Source organism: Passer montanus, unplaced genomic scaffold (assembly GCF_014805655.1).
Source record: "Passer montanus isolate IOZ18808 unplaced genomic scaffold, ASM1480565v1 scaffold108, whole genome shotgun sequence".
NCBI lineage: Eukaryota > Metazoa > Chordata > Aves > Passeriformes > Passeridae > Passer > Passer montanus.
In genome coordinates, this window is record NW_024357392.1 from 837495 (window position 1) to 857185 (window position 19691).

At 44.6% G+C, this 19691-nt stretch overlaps 1 protein-coding gene across 1 annotated transcript; it reads right to left on the reverse strand.

The window, feature by feature from the left end:
• Position 1: 1 nt before the first annotated feature.
• On the reverse strand, positions 2 to 18834 carry FGF2 (fibroblast growth factor 2). Its single transcript, XM_039722487.1, has 3 exons — positions 18416 to 18834; positions 3749 to 3852; positions 2 to 213 (listed from the first exon to the last, which is right to left on the reverse strand). The coding sequence occupies exons 1-3, from the start codon at positions 18585 to 18587 to the stop codon at positions 28 to 30; spliced, it is 462 nt and encodes a 153-aa protein (XP_039578421.1). The 5' UTR covers positions 18588 to 18834; the 3' UTR covers positions 2 to 27.
• Positions 18835 to 19691: the final 857 nt, after the last annotated feature.

Sequence of the window (19691 nt, forward strand, 5' to 3'; positions counted from 1 at the left end):
ATTGGTGCTCACAATCTGCCATGGAAGTCAGCTTTTAGCAGACATGGGAAGGAAAAGGATAGCTTTCTGTCCAGGTCCAGTTTTTGGTCCAGGTTTGTACTGTCCAGTTCTTTTCAGTGCCACGTACCAATCCGAGTATTTCCGTGACCGGTAAGTGTTATAGTTATTGGATTCCAAACGTTCAAAGAAGAAACATTCTTCTGTTGCGTATTTCTAAAAGGGAAAAGAGAAAGCATTACTGGTGTAGCACCACAAATCAATTCTTCACATTCAGGGGACTAATTTAGCAAGAATGTGAGCAGTACCTTTGGTTTTAAGAAATACAGATTAACTATTTCACAACTGAAGAAAGATACGTACTGTGAAAATATTGTTAAAAACACTTACAATAAGAGGTTTTTACCCATGGTTCATTTATTGTCTCTAACACAGATTAAGCAGCTTTTAATTTCCTTTTAATTACTGTGTAATTCTTTGTTCTGATCAGTATAAAGAAGCCTTTAAGAACAAAACCTTTAAGCAGAATATAGACAATTCAGTACAATTGCCCACACTGGAAATTCAGGCAGAGGCACATCAAAAAAGGGTGAAAAAAGAAAAGTCCTTACTTCTCCCCAAAGCATATGCGACATCAGTGCTTTCCTCCAGTCCATTGCCAATGTAAACATTTTGACATAAACCCCATCATTAAGGTGACAAATGACAGCTCAGGCTTCATGAACTGTGTATTCCTTAACATCCCCCAGAGGTGACATTTCAGGAGCTGGACTGCTGTCTAGCAAGAGCGGGATGCCAGCCACTGCACTGTCAGTCTCAGCACCTAGATATCTTGGTTTTTCCTTTCAGATACACTGAAAGTCCAGGCTGCATCCAGAGTGCAGATCTGGCAGTAGAAGCTTTCTCAGCACCTCATGAAACACCTGAACTCTGTTCAAACTAAATGCAGGTTATTCTCACAAACATTCTTTGAGAACAATTTGAATCCATAACATCAAAAGACAAGAATTTCCCTTTGAGTCAAGTCCTTCAAGTCTGGCAAAACCTGGCTGATCACAGCAAAACCAAGTAAGCATGACAGAATGAACAGGTCATATCCTTAAATAACAAATTATTTATCATAAAATACAAGTTTGTCAAAATCCTTCCTTTCATGGGAAGTTTGGGAAATTTATTCATTAAATAAATAATCACATTTCATTCCATAAAGTGAAAGTACTTCATTCTTATAATTAATCTGGAAAGTCAAAATAAGCCATATCAGATGGGAAATGTTTCCATTTTTTCATCAAAAATCTGCTGGAACAGATGCATTTCTGCATAAATATTTTCAGTTAAAAGAGCATTTTCCAAGGGGAGGTTTTGACTATCTGCATTCACAACCAGCCATTTCCTCCAGTGGTAGAGATCACGTCTCCCCCATGACTGATTCTGTTAGTAAGAACATGGAAATGCTCCATTAAAAGCTGCATCATCCAGATTTCCAGACAAGAACCACTGCACCCCCACGCAGGTCACCAGAGTGAGCAGTGGTCCACGGGCTGTGCAATAAATCATCCTGCAAAGCCCCACTCAGAACAAACCCTGCAGCATGTCTCAACAAGTAATTACAAAAACATCCAACAAGATGAAAAGCAGGCCTGAATAAGAATTTGCAAACATATTTCCAAAAACATTAATTTATTTGTAAAACAAGGACACTACACAAATTGATCCTGGACACTGAAAAGTAATTAAACACCCCAGATATTAAAAAGGACAGAGTAGTACTTGAGTGACTGATTAGAGGACTAAATTATGTGTTTAGAAATTCAAGTTCCATAATGTTTTGAAAGAAATTTCAGCAGTGTTTCCCCATGTGCAGTTCACCACAGACATTTCCAGCGTATGCTCTTTGCGAGCTCTCGTGAAACAGCCCTGCTCTAAATGAACAAGAGACACGGGCAATTAGAAGCAGTTTCTTGAATGTGTTTGGAGGCAGAAAATGGTAAAGGCACAGCCAGCCACAGACTGCTGGAAGTCACAGCGTAGAAATCCTCATGGAAAAACATTGCCAGTGCTACAGAAAACAGGCAGGGAATTGCAGCAGCGTTTGTTCGGCTGGTTGGAGAAAAAAAGTCTTAAAGAGAAGAGTTTCCACCTATGAATAACAACAATGTTGCGTGCAGCAAACATGATTCAAGTAATACCCATTTCCAGAAACAACAGCAAAGAAGAGTTTTACAAGCTCAAGTGGGAAGTACAAAGCGACCCAACTTTACATATTCTGAGAGAGTAATTCCGAATGGCTAGACGATACTTTACAAGCATTTTGCCTTACAGGAACTAAGCAAACAAAAACTGCTGCAAGGAAAGTATATTCTACAACCAAACCCACCGTGCAGCAGCAGGTCAGAAATCCCAAATATAAACACACTCCTGTGTTTATGTTTATCATTTCACAAACGGTGCTAGACGCCCTATTTTGACCATTCCGTCAGTCACTCAGGGTACGGAGTGCTATTAGAATGGGAAGCCGAATGCCACCGCACCAGCATCACAGGAAATTCCCAATTATACTTAACTCAAGAATAGCACAGTGGACAACTCCTCACATTTTCTTCAACTGAGCTGTCACACAATATCCGAGTAACTTGAAGCAGGTTCTTTAACTGCATTCCCGAGCCCACACAAAACTCCCTGGAGCCAGAACTGAGGAGCACCCTGGGGAGTCCTGCTCCTGTAAAACTACTTTCAGTCTCATTTCATGGAGGCAGAGGAGGAGAATAAAAAAAAATTTCTACATCCCCTGGCATAAGTCTTTCATCAGCTGCAGTTCAGCCAAGGTTAGGAATGCACATTGCTAGCCACGGCCACAGAGCAGACTTGCACAGAGGCTGAATGGGGCTGTGTGAATACACAAAGCACCAGGGGCTGTTGCAAACCAAAATTCTGGCAAGGTGGATGCCCTGGTGTTTCACCAGATGCTTCACCAGGCACTGAAGGATATAAATGTGGATGAAGCATTTACAGTGTCTAGGTCTCGTAAGCAAAATTAATGTAACTGCATCTCTTAAAGCAAAATTTATCATTTGGCTCAGAGAGACATTAACTCTCTGAGTCTGCTGCACACACTGGCTTTAAAACACAGTTAAAAATTCAGCTGATACCAGTAAAATACATAAGAGTTTAAACTAAAACTAGTCTCACTAGAGAGCAGCTTAATTTACCCACATTTATATAACTTTTAAAATTTTATCATCGCATTTGCAAAAATACTTCTCTTGCCAGTTTTCTAGTTAGGAAATACAAGTGCCCAAAAAAGCTTGAGTCTCTACAAAGAGGAAAATGAGAAAATAATTTATACAGATTAGTGCCATGAACGTAATTTTTAAAAAGAAATTGGCTTTACTTTCCCCTTCAAAGAGGTCTTTTAAAATCACTTTATGTCCAAGTAAGTGAAAGAGGAAAAAATTACTCCCGAGGGTAAAAAGGCAGACACTTTACTCTTCATTTGTTTTTATAATTTCCTGATCACTGTGATTTTTTCCCTCAGACAAGCCATTCCTGTTAAATTTTGCAGCTCCTAGGTAGGGCAGAAATACCCAAATCCTCCTAATCCCTATTCCAAGTAACTGGCAGAAGCTGTGCAGAGCTCATTTCTCCTGATAAATCCCACACCGAGCAGCTGAGTAAGTCCTGCAGGAAGAAAGACCCCGCACAGAGCAAGGGCAGGACACAGCCACAGTGACATCAGGCACGTGCTGCTTACCAGGGCCAGCAGTCTGCCATCCTCCTTCATGGCCAGGAAGCGATTGGCACTGACACCTTTGATGGACACCACTCCTCGCTCCTCCGCCTGAAGCTGCAGCTTAACTGCGAACAAAAAAATAAAAGACAAAAGGTTTCACAGCCATCGTGGGATTGCAGCAGTCAGTGCTTCAAACCCTCCACCACAGAAAGCTTCAGCTTGCAATGAAAATAGTAATTTTTCCACCTTTGGCTTTCTGATCCTATTTTTACAAAGAAAGTAGCTACTTTCGAAATTGCAACAGCAAGATTGAGTTATTCCATCTTCATTTTGCATAAAGGCAGCTTAAAACCCATTAAATTCCTTGAAAGGCCACTTAGAGCACAGGCAGCTACTCCCAAAAAATGGAAGTTTTTCATGGCCATTTTTCCAGAGGTCTCTCTCGAGGTCTGCAGAACAGCAATGGACACTGCACGCACACAGCTCTGTACAGGCAGACTGTCAGCGAGCCTGACTGAGACTGTCCAGGTCCTTATCACTCCCTAAGGGTTCTGGCAGTTCCCAACAGCAAATATCCATTAGTTTACCTCATCCATCCAACAAGTGGGTGGAACAAACAAACAGAACTGCAGCAGGAGGTGAAGGCACCAAAGGCACAAGAAACGGTGGTATACAAAGCAGGAACATGTTTTGCATCAATTAAAAGAAATTAAAGGTTTTATAGAAATGAAAACCTGTAAGGTCCTGTCACACAGCCTTTAGCTACTACCTGTGGATTATTAATACAAAGCCTTAACTGATTTCTGTAGCCATAAATCAAACCCAGCAGTCTGGATGAACACATGAAAGCTTCCCCTTTTGCCTGCCTTTGCCTGTTGTACACAACATCTCAGACAACAGCTTCCTTCACCCACCTGCTTTGGTTCAGCAGGTACTTTATTCCATTTGGAGATGCAGTTTTAAATACCTTGAGCTTTTCAGCCATCAGAATAAATACCTGAAGTGACTGTAAATTTTGGAGAAGCAGCATCTCTTTGGATTCAGAGAGAGGTTGTTGCTTTTTTGGCTTTTTGTTGAAAGGAAAAAAGACAGCACTGCAGAAACCAACTGAAACTCAAGCACCAGGAATACAAGGAACATAAAACTGTTGGGATAATTGCAAACCCTTTTTTAGGGTAAAAGTTAAAAGTCAGGCAAAATTTCATCTCAGAATCAAGTATCCAAAATACAGTGCTCCTAAGTTATGAGGCCAAAATCAGACTTGTGAACAGCTCCAAACACTTTGGTGTAACTCCTTAGCCTCTGGGGAAGCAAGAACGTGGAAAAGTGCTCTGGGCAGGGACTGTGGGAAATGGACTTTTGAGATGTGCCAAGCACACAGCTTTCACCACACACTTAACAAGAACCAGCTGTGGAAAAGCTGAAAATTAATATTAATTACTACAGTGCTGACTTATTATGCTTTGTGACTTTCTCTGGACAAAAACACACATGAAATCCTACAGCATCACACCAGGCCAGAAGTTCAAATTTTGTAAAAATGAACTTCTGGTAAAGGTTTCCAAGTCCTGTAAAAATTTGTATAGCTTGTGAAAAGGAAAAAAAAAAAAAAAAAAAAAAAAAAAAAAAAAAAAAAAACCAAACCCAAAACAAACCCAAGGTATTCCTGCAGAGTTTGAAAAGAGCTGCAATACTGAAAGCTCCAAAAGGAAAATCTGCTTCACTGGGTTTTCCTCTCCAACTCCAAAAACACGTGAATAAACAGAGCCAGAACAGTACTGTGAGTTTTTCAGGTTTCAGTGTTATTTTACAGCTTTATTAATGCAGTGAGTATTTGCCACAGGGTTACACTGAACTGGAGATGCCAAGATACAACACAGCCTTACTGATCAAACCCATTTTGACCACATGATCATCAGCAGAAGCGACAATTTTAGGTTTAGCTCACTGCAAATAAATTGGCTGTAAGAGAAATGTATCACTTGACACCAATGATCTGCATCTTTTACAGCCTTTGGTCACCAACAGCAACAGTGCAGACTCCATCATTTCACATCTACTCCCAATACTTGTTTTCAGCGTAACTGAACCTCAAGATACCATCCATGAAAATCAAATAATTAAGACATCTGTAGCCTAAAAAAAGTAGCAGATTGTTGTGAAAGAGCTCGTTAACCAAGGGCTAAAAAGGCCCATTTTGCCAGATATTCTGGCCCCTCCAGCACGGCAGTGAGTTATTTCCCTGTTCCCATTCATGCCCTGCAATCCACAAGGAACACCAAGCACAAGGCTCTGCTCAATGCCTGCTGGTGTTGTGAGAACACAGAGCTCACCTGCAGAGCAAACTTTCCCAGGACTGCGGCTAAGTCATCATTGATAAGTTACTAAATTAAACAATAAAACCATCTCAAAGGACCCAGGAAATTTACAGCTCCTATTAGAGACTTTCTTGTCTATCATAATAAGCTTAATAGAATCATTCTGCTGAGTAAGAAGGAATGAATTGCAGGACGTACATTTGCACTTTTACACCAGCGGAGAAGCTCTGAGTGATGTAGTTCAAGTGAACCTACAGTGCCTTCCAGTCATACAAAAACGGATAGAGAGGGAATGTTTTTTCCCAACAATACACAGAGGTCTGTTGGAGATTCAGATTCAATGATGTTCTGGCTGAAAAACACAAGCTATGCAGTCCAACCCGAATTTCCACAGAAACCAGTACAATCTGTGACACTAAAGGAAGCTGGAGCACACTGCAGCAGGCACTGAGATGTTCTTTCACAGGGTATGTAGCCAGGACAGATGTACAAGCTGCAGATTCAACAAAACAGCGAATTTCAGAGAGTTACAAATGGGCATTTATTTCACAGCTTGGAGAGACTTTTCTAAGAATATGGAAGTTGAAAAGTAGTATTTAATAGCATTGTGGTTGGCAAAGTTTCAGATTTCTGTTAAAAAATGGATCTTCGTCGTTTTCTTAGAGACCTCCAAAAAATTATTTCCAAGGCAGTTTTGCACAGTCCAGTGGAGACAATAATTTTAAGGACAAGTAGCTAGACAGGAAAGCTGTTAGCAAATGCAGAGACTAGAGAAAACATGAACATTTTCCAAAAGTACTTTTATTGTCCTGAGCACTAGAACTGCAAAATCACACGTACAATGCAAACTCTCAGGTTCTTTTACAGTTCTAATAAACCAAAGCTTTAGAGTGGCCCAGACCCAGGAACTGCACAACTTAAACAGTCCCAAAAGGTTTCATTGCTACGCATTATAAACGGTTCGGCCAGAAATCTCCTTCAAAATCGGTTCATTTCAAAGACCTGGGCAAAACCTAACTTAATACTTCAGAAAAACAGAGCTGCACATTCTGGAAGTTGCTCACTGCTGAGTTGGTACTACCTTTTGACTCCCAGTGGGAATCTGCTGGCAATCCCTTTGCCCGGGGCAATCCCTGTGACCAAAGCCACGTGCTGATATTTCACTCACAGCTGCTGCACTGCCTAAGATGTTCTGGGGCAGGAGAATGCCACAGGATTAGTAAGGAAAAGGGAAAACAAAGGTCACAGGGAGGAGAGAAAGGGACAGAAACACATTTGGAATAAAATAAAAGGCAAACAAAAAGAGCAAAGAGCAGTGAAGACAGCAGGGTAAGGGCAGTGCAGGAGGGTGCTGTCCTGGAGCAGGAGGCAAACTCACACATCTGAAGGAGGTGGAATTTGAGGATGTATTCGCCAAAGGGATTAATAAAACCCCTATTTTCCTACTTCTCCACAAGGAAATGGGAATTCTAACCACTATATCAGAGAAACCATGAAGTAAAAACCAACAATAAGCTTTTAAGCTTCTGACTTTGGATGCATTTCCACAGCAAATAAAGGTTTGATTACAGCCTCAGCTGTATTTTCACTGTAACCCTTCTGGATAACACCCTACAGACAGACTTCAGACTAGAGCTACAGAGTGTCAGCATCACACAAAAGTCAGGTCAGAAGGACTCTCTCTAGTCCAGCCTCCTGCTGAAGAGACTCCATCACTTCACAGTGAGAACCCTGCCTGGCACACTGCAGCTAAGGGAGCAGCTCACAGCCTGGGAAGAGAGGAAAAACTGGATACTATTTCAACCCCCGTTTTCACTAACACACAGCTGCTTTATTGGGACAAAAAGCAAAACACCTCTCACTCAGTTTACGAGAAGGGAGAGTTTCTGTACCCCTAAAAATCCCAGGCTGCACGTCTCTGGATCAATGACTAGTGTTACTACAGTCTGCTGTGGAAAAGCTCAGCCCCAGCCAAAGGCTCAGGGCCCATCTCCAACATATTTGCAGAGGCCCTGTAAGGAAAATCCTTCCACGAGGCCCCCGAGTGACAGTGTGGGGAAGCTGCTGTGCCAGCTCCCACTGCCTATCCTCCCGCACCTCCGTGCCCACAGGAAAGCACAAAGCAGCTATTCTGCAGTCTCACTGCAGAGGTGGGTCAGCTCCAGAGGGAATAAGCACCAGAAACGCAAGGGAGTTCACAAAAAAAGAGGGGAAAAGTAAGACTCAACAACGTTTCGCTAAATGCAACACCCTACAGGCGAATTCCCGCTCCACCATCCTCTGGCTGAAGTTGGCCATTCCTTCGTGCTCGGGGGCAACATCTATTCCCAGCCAGGTGTCCAGGCAAAACACAAGGAGTCAGACGTGCTTGCTCCACACCTAACACGACAAACCCACCCAAACCCAGGGACTGGTTCAAAGCCACACATGCATTTACAAACACACATATATTAACACCCCCCTTCTGGCTTTTCCTGCCTGCTGGATCAGATCCAAACCCCAGCCTGGTGATGCCTACTGTAGCTTTCTCTAAGAATTACAAATATCTTTGTGTCACTCTGTCCCACATCAGCCTCTGACAGTTTCTGGTATCTCTTTCTCAAAGGTACAATTAGCAATTTAACGTCTTCTGCTATTTGGTAAGTGCTGACATACGAGGCATCCCCAAGTCTTCAGACTGTGAACAAGAGAACAACTCCTTGTTTGCTTCCATACACTCATGGTAAAACTGAGCCACTGCCAGAGCCAGTGGCTGATGCACAAACTGCCTAAAACCTGGAACACATATGAGGTGGCAAAAGGAGAAATAGAGAGGAGAAACAACCAGCAAACCAGCAGGAGAGGTGGGCTGCTAATAAACCAAACCATCAGAATTGCAACAAAAACAATCAAGCCAGTGGAGTGTCAGGACGAGAAACAGTGAGTCACGCTCCCATACAAAGGCACATTTCTTTGCTTTTGCATGACAACATTCAACGTGTATCTTTTTCCTTTTTGCCAGCCAGAGGCATAAAACCACTCTCAGACAGACCCAAGGTGTCCAAAATGTAAACATCTACAACAAAAATACACACTCGTGAAACACAAACACTTCAGGAAGTTCCGATTACACTTAAGAGTAAACCAAGGCTTAAAGCGGAACGGTAACTTGTGTAACTGTTCAAGCATCCACTGACTATCGTAATCAACCACATTAACATGGACATTCTCACATTTTAAAAGTTTTCACCTTTTTACGTAGTACAGATACTGAATACAATGGAAATTATTTCCCTATTCAGGTTCTCCACCTATTCTGATTTTTATCTTGATCTCAATTCCTGCAAATACCCAGTTCTACCTAACATGCACCTATGACACTGGGAATCCTCCCCATAAAACACTGCTTAGCAAGCACACAGCATTCTCTGGAGCTCCCTATAAATTTCATATAAAAGGCAATAAAGTCATCATGCAGAACAATAATTTCAGAATAGTGTGACAGACACTGCTCCTTGCCTGTGTGCCCACATGTACAACACGCACAGCCACACTTCTCCACTTCTCACAGCTTGCACAATCTAGTTGATCAAACCTAGTCAAGCCCTTTAAAAGTAAAAATGTCATGCAAAAGCAAATCCAAAGTTTTTGAATTCTGCTTACAAAGCACAACTTGGGCATTTTGTGCTGCCGAGTAAAGTAAACAGCGATTGCTTTGTATTACGAAAGGATGACGTACGCCAGAAACTCCAAGTCACTGTCATGTAAAACCCTTCTAAATGCTTTCTGCCACACTGTTTGCTGACTCCTCAGCATTGCAGATGAACTGATGCATCTTTGGAAGTCAAGAGGGCAACAGCAAACAGAAAAAATTCCTAACTTTACCAGAGAAGAACTTCATTCCTTACTAGGTGATAAAGCTTAGTCTCCAAATTACCATTATTTTCACCCCATATTCTTGATATAGAAAAATGTTTCAGGGTTTCCTTATCAAAAGAATAATGCATGCCTGTTCATATGTAGTTTTTTTAGGACCGTTCCCAAAGAGCTTTTCTTAGCACGGGTAAGGTATCCCCCGCGTTGTTTTCATCTGCTTTCACTTTGTTTAGTATTGACTGAAGTAAATCACAGAATAACCACTTTTGGGTGTTTAACTTCAGAACAAAGCTGGTGCAACTGTTCAGCCAACACAGTCGTGTCAGGAGACACGTACAGAAGTTGCAGAAATTCAGCTTTATGGTTACTGTGCATTCACTCATCTCCTTGTAACTATGACCTGTTTTTTTACTTGCAGCAAAACAAACACAAAACCAGGGACAACCCAAGGCAAACAAGGGAACAGCATTTCAGAAGACAGAGAAGATAAAATGTGTCATTTTTAGAAGCTATTTTGTAGTGTTCCTCCTCCAGGTACAACTCACACAACTACTCAGTAGTACACAGTATTTCAGGGCTGTGACTGATGTTGGAGCAGTAACACATGAGATGAAAGGCAAAGGCTGCCAGAGCAGTGGTAAGACATTGCTGCCCCATAGGCTCAGTAAGCCTCAGTGTCACAGTTGGAAAGGAGAAGCTGGATTTTAGGAATGCCAAGAAGAATAAGTAAATGAGATTTCAGAGAGTCTGGAGCACAGTGGTGAAAAAGGAACTCTGTCAGGCACCCAGGATCCAGACAGATGGCACAGCAGACGGGGAGGAAGAAGGAACACCCCATACACAGGAGCTCGTGTGAACTGAGCTGCCTTTTACAGCTGATTCCTCTTAACCTGGCCAAAAGGTTGAGACAGCAATTATGCTGCGTTTGTACTTTCCTCATCTCCAGTACAAATGAAACTGAACTATCATTGAGACTTTAATAACTATTTTTTCAAAAAGTAAACAATTTTTTAAAAATTTAAAGCCATACACGTGCACACACAGTATAGCATTGGTGCCAGTCCAGCTCCTTTATTGCAAGGACAGTGCAAATGCCACAATAAGCTCGAAGTCTTACTTCATCCTCCTATTTCATCTCCTTCCATCAAGCTGTGTAACCACCCTGTGCTGACCTTTAAATAAAGCATGCACAGGGGAACAGCACGAGCTGCAGAGAAGGACAAGAGCTGTCAGTCACTGCTGACCCAGCACAGTAATGAATCCCAGTCTTCACAAAAAGGCTCTAATTTGCTTTTGAATGCAGCCCTGCTTGAGTAAAGAATTTTCTTTGTAAGAAATCAAATTCCTTGACTGAAAATAAAACACACAGTGCATATTTGGGTAACACTCCTCAATTTTATTCTGAGTACATTTGAACTGTACTAAGAAGGGATGTGAGCACTTTCCTGGCAATGAAAGAGACCTTGGAATCTGCAGCTTGGAAGAACCTACTTGACTCCCTGCTGCTTCAGCCTGACCACTGCTAGTGCCCATACCCTGGTTTAGATTCATGTGATGGTTTCAGTGCCCACACTGCTCCAGACATCTCCTGCAAGAGGGTGCTCCTACAGTACAGCAGCTACAAGCACTGGCCATCAAACTGTCTCACCTTACACCACATCAAAGCAGCAGCCAGGCACTCCACTCCTAGTAGCATTTTCTTCTAATAAAATATCACACTGACAATACTGATCCATGGGACTAGAGCCTGATCACTGGAAAACACCTTACTACTACTGGTACTTGCTCTAGAACAAGCAAGTGCTCTGGTGGAGGCTGCTGCTTGAAGCTGTAAAGAAAGCAGACGGTTGGGACTGAAATACACAACACCTGGCAACATGAGCCAGTTCTGTGCACCTCTTCAGCTTTGAGGAATTCCTGCATTTCTAAGGACATGAGCATTGTACATTTTCCCCCTCAATTTTCCTGAATGAACAACATTACTGTCAGCAAAACATCCACAGTGAGTCTGTAAACATCTCTAAACCACAAAATGAATCCTTCCTATTTACATACTCCAACGAATGGCCAGGAGCACGTTCAGCTCTTTGTCCCAGCTGCTCCGTTACAGGTGGAGAAACCCAAGGAACTGAATCCACATACTGTTTCCTAGGAACTGCTCAGCCCAACAGGTCTGTGCAGCAGGATTCCCTAAGTGACTTTTCCACAGAGCTGACAGCCCCTGCGTGGCCACTGGTAGCTGCTTCTCCACACTAACACATGCTCCTGGTTTTGGATCCACCTCTGGTCCCACAGATCCCAGTGGGATCCCACAGTACAGAGTAACTGCACACAGCCACCCCACCCAGGAATGTTGGTCTCTCCATTGGTCTTCCCAGAGTTGAGGGACTGTATGAACTTCCTTTGTAATACTGTCCCAAAATTACTACACTAACCTGAAATGTAACACAGGTGCCTACTGCACAGGCTCTGCTCATGCCTTTCAAGACATCCGTCTGGGAAGATGTTGTATGCTGTCCTGCATTTTAACAGACAAGATGGTTCAGGACACGGCATCCCAGGTAGGCAGTGACAATCAGCTGTCACTGGAGGGACATTCCATTTCACACTACCAGCACTCCTACCACTTCCCTTGTACCAGCTCTGCCACTTTTCTTGGCATCTCAGTGATGGATATGTGGTGAAGAATAAAGACTAAGATTTTTTTTCCCCAGTACCTAGAAACACCAAGATACCAAAAAATCGATGCGAGTCACCAGAGGTGCTGCAGACCTTCCCCCAAGCACAGATCCAGATGCTGTGATAACTGCACACGTGAGTATGTTAAGGACATCCTTTAACACCAAAAATAACCCCAAAGCCACACAGGGTGTCTGGGGATATGGGTCAAGTCTGCATCAGGCACTGTGGGCCAGCCTGAGAGCAGAAAGGAACGAACCAAGAAAGAGACTACAAATATTTTCAAGCTGTATCACAGCTGAAGTCTCTCCTCGCTCTCACAAAACATCATGCAGGATTCCACAGCCACGGCTACAAGGATTTTGCGACTTGCATATTCCAGGAATCCTAATGATTGCAGTTTTATGAGATCCACTAAAACCCTGTCAGAAGGTAACCCTGAGCTCTGTGGCACATGAGCAGAATTTCACCACACTGGCACTGCACATGGCCATGGAGTTTGTGCCCTACTTTGCCCTTTGCCAGTACCCTCAGTCTCCTTCTCCTTTGAATCACTCAGCCTATGTGGTTTCCAGCTCTGAAAGTCAAAGATGAGCGACAGGCTCGCCAGGGTCACTCCAGCAGCAGTGCACCATGACAGCTCCTGCAAGATGACCTCCACCCAACTGCGCAGACATCATCTCATTTGTATTCTCGGCTGATCCTATCAAGCCCCAGTCAAAATCTGGCCCTACCCTGAACAAACAAAAAACTACGTAAGATAATAACCCTAAAATGCCACCAGCACTCCAGAGAGTCGCCCTTTGAATATTTTTATTGACAAGCCTGGAGGCAGCAGAAGAGGCACAGGCAAAACAGTTGACCCACACATTGTTACCAAACATTACTGAAAATGATGAAGGGTGAGAGAGCTGCCTTATTTTGAAACACAGTCTTAAACAGGTGCTAACAAAAGCAAAGGCTATTAATTCTCCAATACAGGATCTCATTATCAACTGTAACGCTTCAAAAATCATGCTATAAACACTTCAGATACCACCTGGTATAGATATCTAAATTACAGATGTCGTACACTTATGTATGTTCTTCAGCAACAGTAACTTGAGCATTCTCTGGGCTGCACTGGGTCTGGTTTGGTTGTATTAGATAATTGCACTAAACACACTGTCACCGACAGTCAAAAGCACCATTAATTCCAGGGCTGTGAACCAGCTCAGCACAATCCATCACCTCTCAAGTATCCTGGAACAGATGGCCAGTGATCCCAAGAGTGCTAAAATTCGTAATGATCAAATAATCATTTATTGGAACTGCCTGCCTTATCTGTAATCCAGGGGAGCTGGGGAAAGCTTACAAAGTGTCACTGAAAAGACTATGATTTAAAATTCAGGTTGAGTTACTAAAATAATTTACTTTCTGTAAAATGCTTTTAAATATGACCCCACTACAGATAAACTTTTTCTTAGAATCAGCTGCACAATTTTCAAGCATTTATGAAACAGATGAAAACCAACAGCAGCCATCTGATCTCACAACATGTTATCTGCATTTGTCTTTTCCAGCTCTGGGAATGCAGTGGCTAACAGGAGTTGGATTATCATTTTCCTGCAAACCAGACTATGTAAGTACTAAAAGTGCTCCTGATTTCCTATGTGAGACAATCTAAGGGCTAAATCCTGCCCTCTAGTGTACCTGTGGGTGGTGGTGCCTTTAGAAGCTTCCCCACTTCCAAACTGGGCAGAAAACAGCTGCGGGGGGGACAGGACAGTTCAGTGCCCACTGGAGACATCCCGTGTTGCCTTGGTTCACCTTTGGAGTGTACTGCTACTGCATCACGCAGCTCTGGGATGGGCAAGACTCACCAGGAACTGGGAGAGAGGAATAGCAGACACAGTGCAGACACAGTAATAGAAGTGATAGAAGGCATCCTCCCCTGAGAAGGAACATGATGATATTTTGATGATAAAAGAAGCAAAGGAAGCATATTCCCAACTGTTTCACACAGGGGATCTCTGGTACCTCATCCCCTAAAGGCAGCTACATCCTTTGGATGGAGCCAGGAGGAATTTCCATGCTATGCCACAAAGTACTTGGCAAAGCAAAGTGCAACAGATCAAAAGTAATGCAAAAAGAGTCTGTGCAACAGATCAAAAGTAATGCAAAAAGAGTCTGTTTCCAGAAGGACTTCCATAGAAGGAATGTATTTGAACATTAAGAAGCAGGTTTTTTTTAAACAAGTCACCTCTCAGTTAGTGCTAAGGTTTGGAAAAGATCTTGCCCTGTCAACAGCTCTGGCCATGTCTGTGGGCCACCAAAATGGGAAAGAAGATGATCTGAGTGCCAAACAACTTACCTATGAAAGCTAAACACCAGGTCCTGAACCTTCAAATGGAAACACATCCTGACATCTGCTCAACTTGGGGATCACAATGAATTTTCTCCCATTCCATGATCAGTGATCAGATTTTTATCGTCTTCACTGAGCTGCTCTAAAAGTCAGTCTATACTTCAGCATTCTTTCCAAAACATTTAGAGCATAACCATTTAAATGTTGTGAGAGAGACAAGTCAAAATCTTAATGTTAACAGCTATTTATGAAAGGAACCTTCTTAAGAAATTTTCCTGGACCAGTATTACCGTATTTTACATTTTCTTCAGATATTTGTGGAAGAGGAAAGAGGTACTGAGCAGGAAGAAGGTATTTCATACATCTGCACGGTTGACTGAGCTCACACAGCTGAATCCCTTCCAAGTGAGAGGCTGGAGCCTTGTCACCTCATTAAGGAATGGACAAGAATGGCTCAGGATACTTGGAATGGCCTTGGATACTGTCTTGGGTTATGCTCATCATGAAACAAAGCTGCCTAAGAAATTATGGAAATACATAAATGCCAACCATTCCTCATTTAGGGAAACTCTGAAAGGAACCAGCTGTGCTACTAGACATGTTCTAAATGTATGGACAAGTGTTCCCTTTCCATTCTCCAGGTTTTTCCCCCTCACTGTAGCCTCTTTGAGGGAAACACCTCTGGAGAGTTTCTAAGAGCCTTTCCAAAAACACTGCGTCCTTTGTACCATTTCCAGGGCATAAATCAACAGTTGTTGATCAACAACAACAACAAACCAGCCATGTTTTTTGTTTTGCTTTAGACAACAAAACTCCCAGAAAGCGCCTTCTGTTTCTTGTTTGTCTGAAAGTACCTCCTGAAGGGAAAACACTCCGGACACAGTCCCCAGAGTGTGTCCAAAGGGGCACTTCGCTGGAGGCACGGCAGCACACGCGGCAGATGTGGCAATAATGGCCATGGAAGACGCCCTGTCCTGGGTTTCAGCTGTGTGAATCATACGATCCCAATCCTCCAGCGTGCAGGACGTCAACTTCCATTCTTAATTCCATTAACAACACAATTATGAATAAATGAAGGTAAGTGGGGTGAGTGTAAAACCATGCCATGACCTAAAGCAGATGTGTATTTCAAACAGAGGCAGGAGGAGGGGAGCTAAAAAGGACATGGATCATGGAAGTTGTTTATAGTATTAAAACTTTGGTCTGAAACATAAGGAGACAGTAACTTGCCTTCTAAAATAAGAACTTCCTTTAAAAGTAAGAAGGATGATGTGCTACTGAAATGTTATTTTGTATAATTAATTCCTAAGAATAGCAGCAACCACAAGCATCTCTACTAACTGGCCTTTAATTATTTCTGAACCAAATTGTGCAGACATTGTATTTCTTTTCTCAAAACCACCTTACAAAACTTTTTGCTTAACTAAGAAAATCACCCTGAACTAATCGAGGTGTCTATTTTCATTGCTAATTTCTTTTTTAAAGTCCTCTCAGGTTGTCCAAGATTTACTGCCCTCTGCCATGCCAGGAATACCACGAGATTTCACAGGGACTTCCACAGAGCAGCACTCACCAGGTCAGAGTTGAGCAGAGTCGTGTGGAATGACGTATTTACAGCAAGGATGCTAAGGATGTGAACCACGCAATGCCCCAGCAATGAGCCTCGCTGATGCTTCAAGCACTGATTATTCTCTGCTTCTCAGAACTAGGGCTCTTCCAGGAAAAAAAGAAAGGAAGAAAAAGCAACAAGCCAAGAGCTGTCTGATAATGAAAAAAGGAGAGAATTCACTACCAGGAAAGCACAAGACGTCAGTTGAAAATTTTAGTAATGATAAGGCTCAACAGGAAGAGAAAACACACATTCAATGGACACAAGAATGAAAAACTAGTATTAGTTTTCCTGAGAGAATAATAAAAAAAGGCAGGAAGGAAGAAATTATTATGAGGGAGCTCTATGATGAAAAAGGCAGCAGTGATAAATACCAGCTCCACTCAGGGCAGCCTGGCCCAGCCAGGTGAGCACACAACACCACCCACCACCACCTGCACTTTTCAAAAGCAAAGATGGGGAATGAGGCAAGAACCCAACAGCCATGGCAATGTCTTGGACTCAGCCTTGTACATCCTCCACTCAACATCACCTCCCTTTGCAGCACATGTCCATAGCTACTTCCAGGGTGAGGTGACATGTCTGATGAATTAGTGAGATTTATTTTCTTTAAGGATTCTGTTACAAGATTTCTTTGGAATTGTGGGTAAAACTAATTGTTTCCCAAAAGCTGAATGTCCGAAGTGGAAAGTAATATTAAGAATCTTTGTCCGTCTCCTCAATTCCTTTTCCTCCTAGTCCCTGAGTTTAACCCAGTCCCTGCATCCGTCACTCAGAGCACAGGTGCAAAGCAGATGAAGAATCCCAGCAAGGCGTTTCACCTGCTCCTCATGCCAAATGCCTGCAGGCAGGACCTGCACAGCGAGCACTGTAACAAATTCCCTCCAACCAGGAATCGCAGACGATCTGACCCAGCAAGTCCGTTACCTGCGCTGACGGAAACACCTCACAGGCGCATCAAAAACTCACCACTACATCCACAAAACCTCCATGCTGAATACTTCCAAAATATTCTGAGCTCTGCAAAAGGCAATTTGTTTGTGGGACAAAAAGCAGCCTGTGTTGGTAACAGCAACCTGCCACACGCTCCCTGAAAGCCTGTGGTCATTCAGTCCATGGGCTGTGTTCCCAGCCCAGGAGCCTTTCCCTCCCTTCAAAAAGATCGGGTATTGGAGGGACAGCCTCCTGCTGCTGCTAGAATCCATACATTTTATCTGTACCTACATCATCGTTAATTAAGTTTAAAAAAAAAAAACAACACAAAACAATGTGTAACATTTTAAGCTGAAAAGGTTCTGACAGCAGTGTGTTATAAACCCTGCTTCCTTGGCCAGGTTTACCCCTCTGTTCCTAAGCGTACCTGTGTACCACAAGTGCTCCTATTCATGAGCACCTACCCGCACCGGGAAAAAGAACAGCCTCCTCTCTACCTTGATGCATCCAGCGCATTCACCGCCGCCGTGTAGAGCCGTCAAGTGCCATCAGACCCGTGTAAGGACCACGCAAACGAACTAGAGACCCCTTCAAGCCCCTAACACAACCTCTGTGCACCTGACAAGCTCTGTACCCAGCAGGTTGAGCGCGGAGCCGCCAGCGAGGCTCTGGCCCGGGACATCCCGCGGATGCCGGTGCGGGACCACCAGCTACGGGATGTGAGTATGAATTAACCCGCTATGAATTAACTCCGTCTGCGGACGCGCGGTTATTCGCGCACGAACATTCGGCACATTGACGGGCGCTTCCCAAGCAGGGCTCGCTGCCGAAGCTTCGGCAGGGCGGGACGGCCGAGGCGCGGCCCCTCTCGCAGCCCCGCTGCCCGGGCGAGGAGTCGCCCGCGCGCCCCGGTGCCGCCCGCACCCGGTGGTCCCGGGACAACTCACTGTGCGGGTCGCTCTTCTCGCGGACGCCGTCCACCTTCCCGTCAGGGTTGATGCGCAGGAAAAAGCCGCCGTTCTTGCAATACAGGCGCTTGGGGTCCTTGAAGTGCCCCGGGGGAAAGGCGCCGCTGCCGCCGTCGTCGGGCAGCGTGGCGATGCCCCCCGCCGCCGCCATGCGCCGGGCCCCGGCGGCACCGCGCCGCGCGCCGCCCCCCGCCGCCAGCTCCGCGCGGCCTCGGCCCCTGCCCCGGCCGTCCAGCCTCGCCTCGCCTCGCAAGCCCCGAGCCCCGCCGAGCTCCCGACACGTCCCGTCCCGGCCGGTCCGCGGGAGCTGCGCAACGGTGCTGCCGGCTCGGGAGAGCGGGAAGCGAGACAGGCGGCAGAGCCCAGCACGCCGGGGACGGGCTCCCCGCCGGCACCGGGCTGCCCCCGCCGCGCCCCGCCCCCGCCCGCCCCCGCGCCGCGCCGGGGGCCGCTCCCTGCGCCGCCACAGCCGCGCCGGCCATCTCGGGGGAGCGGGCAGGGGCCGCAGCGGGTCCCCGCGCACAGGAACCCCCGCCTGGAGCGCGGGGCTCTGTCCGGCTGAGCATCGCTGCCGGCAGCGCTGGGAACGGGATGCAGCGCACATCGGTCGGACATCTTTTCCTCTGGCCTTATAAAAAAAGTAACTGGAGAGTTATTTTAGATGAGAAGAAGTTGTGTGGCCTCTGCACCATACTAAGTTGTTTAAATCACAATATGATGACACATATTGTTTAAAATAAATCCGTGGTAACCATTTTGTTCCATTGCATTCACCACAGACCAGTTCTCCTCCCATCCAACAGGAGCAAAGTGATAGCAAAAGGCAACAGGTGGAAATTCTGGTGCAGGCCTTCCCCCTCCAATAAAACAAATGTACAGAGGTTATAAAGTATAGTGACCCATCAAATGCACTTCGTGCCTGAGGCTGACAACAAAACAGGATGAAAAGGTTTGTTTCCCGAAACATGCTGTGCACCCCTTATCTCCTGTTTAACAGCAGGCTGGCTGCTCCTGCCTGGGCTTGGGAAGCTCTGGCTTCAAAGGCAGCACAAGCAGCCCTGGACAGTCCCAAGTGGGACTGCAGACACTGGGCTTTTCACAGAGCCAATATGCAGCAGCCCACAGGAACAAACCAACGCCAAGGCAGACACGCCGTCCAGCTCACGCAGTTTGCAATATTCACTTTGCTAGCAAGTACATCAAGGATATTTTGTTGCCGCTTAACTTCCCTTCCCAGCTCTGACCTCTGGCAAGC

Coding starts and splice junctions, on each gene's coding strand:
- FGF2 (XM_039722487.1), bottom strand. CDS start 18,587: ATGGCGGCGGCGGGGGGCATCGCCACGCTGCCCGACGACGGCGGCAGC. Junction 3,853..18,415: donor CGAGAAGAGCGACCCGCACA/GTGAGTTGTCCC, acceptor TTTTGTTCGCAG/TTAAGCTGCAGCTTCAGGCG. Junction 214..3,748: donor ATGGCAGACTGCTGGCCCTG/GTAAGCAGCACG, acceptor TTTCCCTTTTAG/AAATACGCAACAGAAGAATG.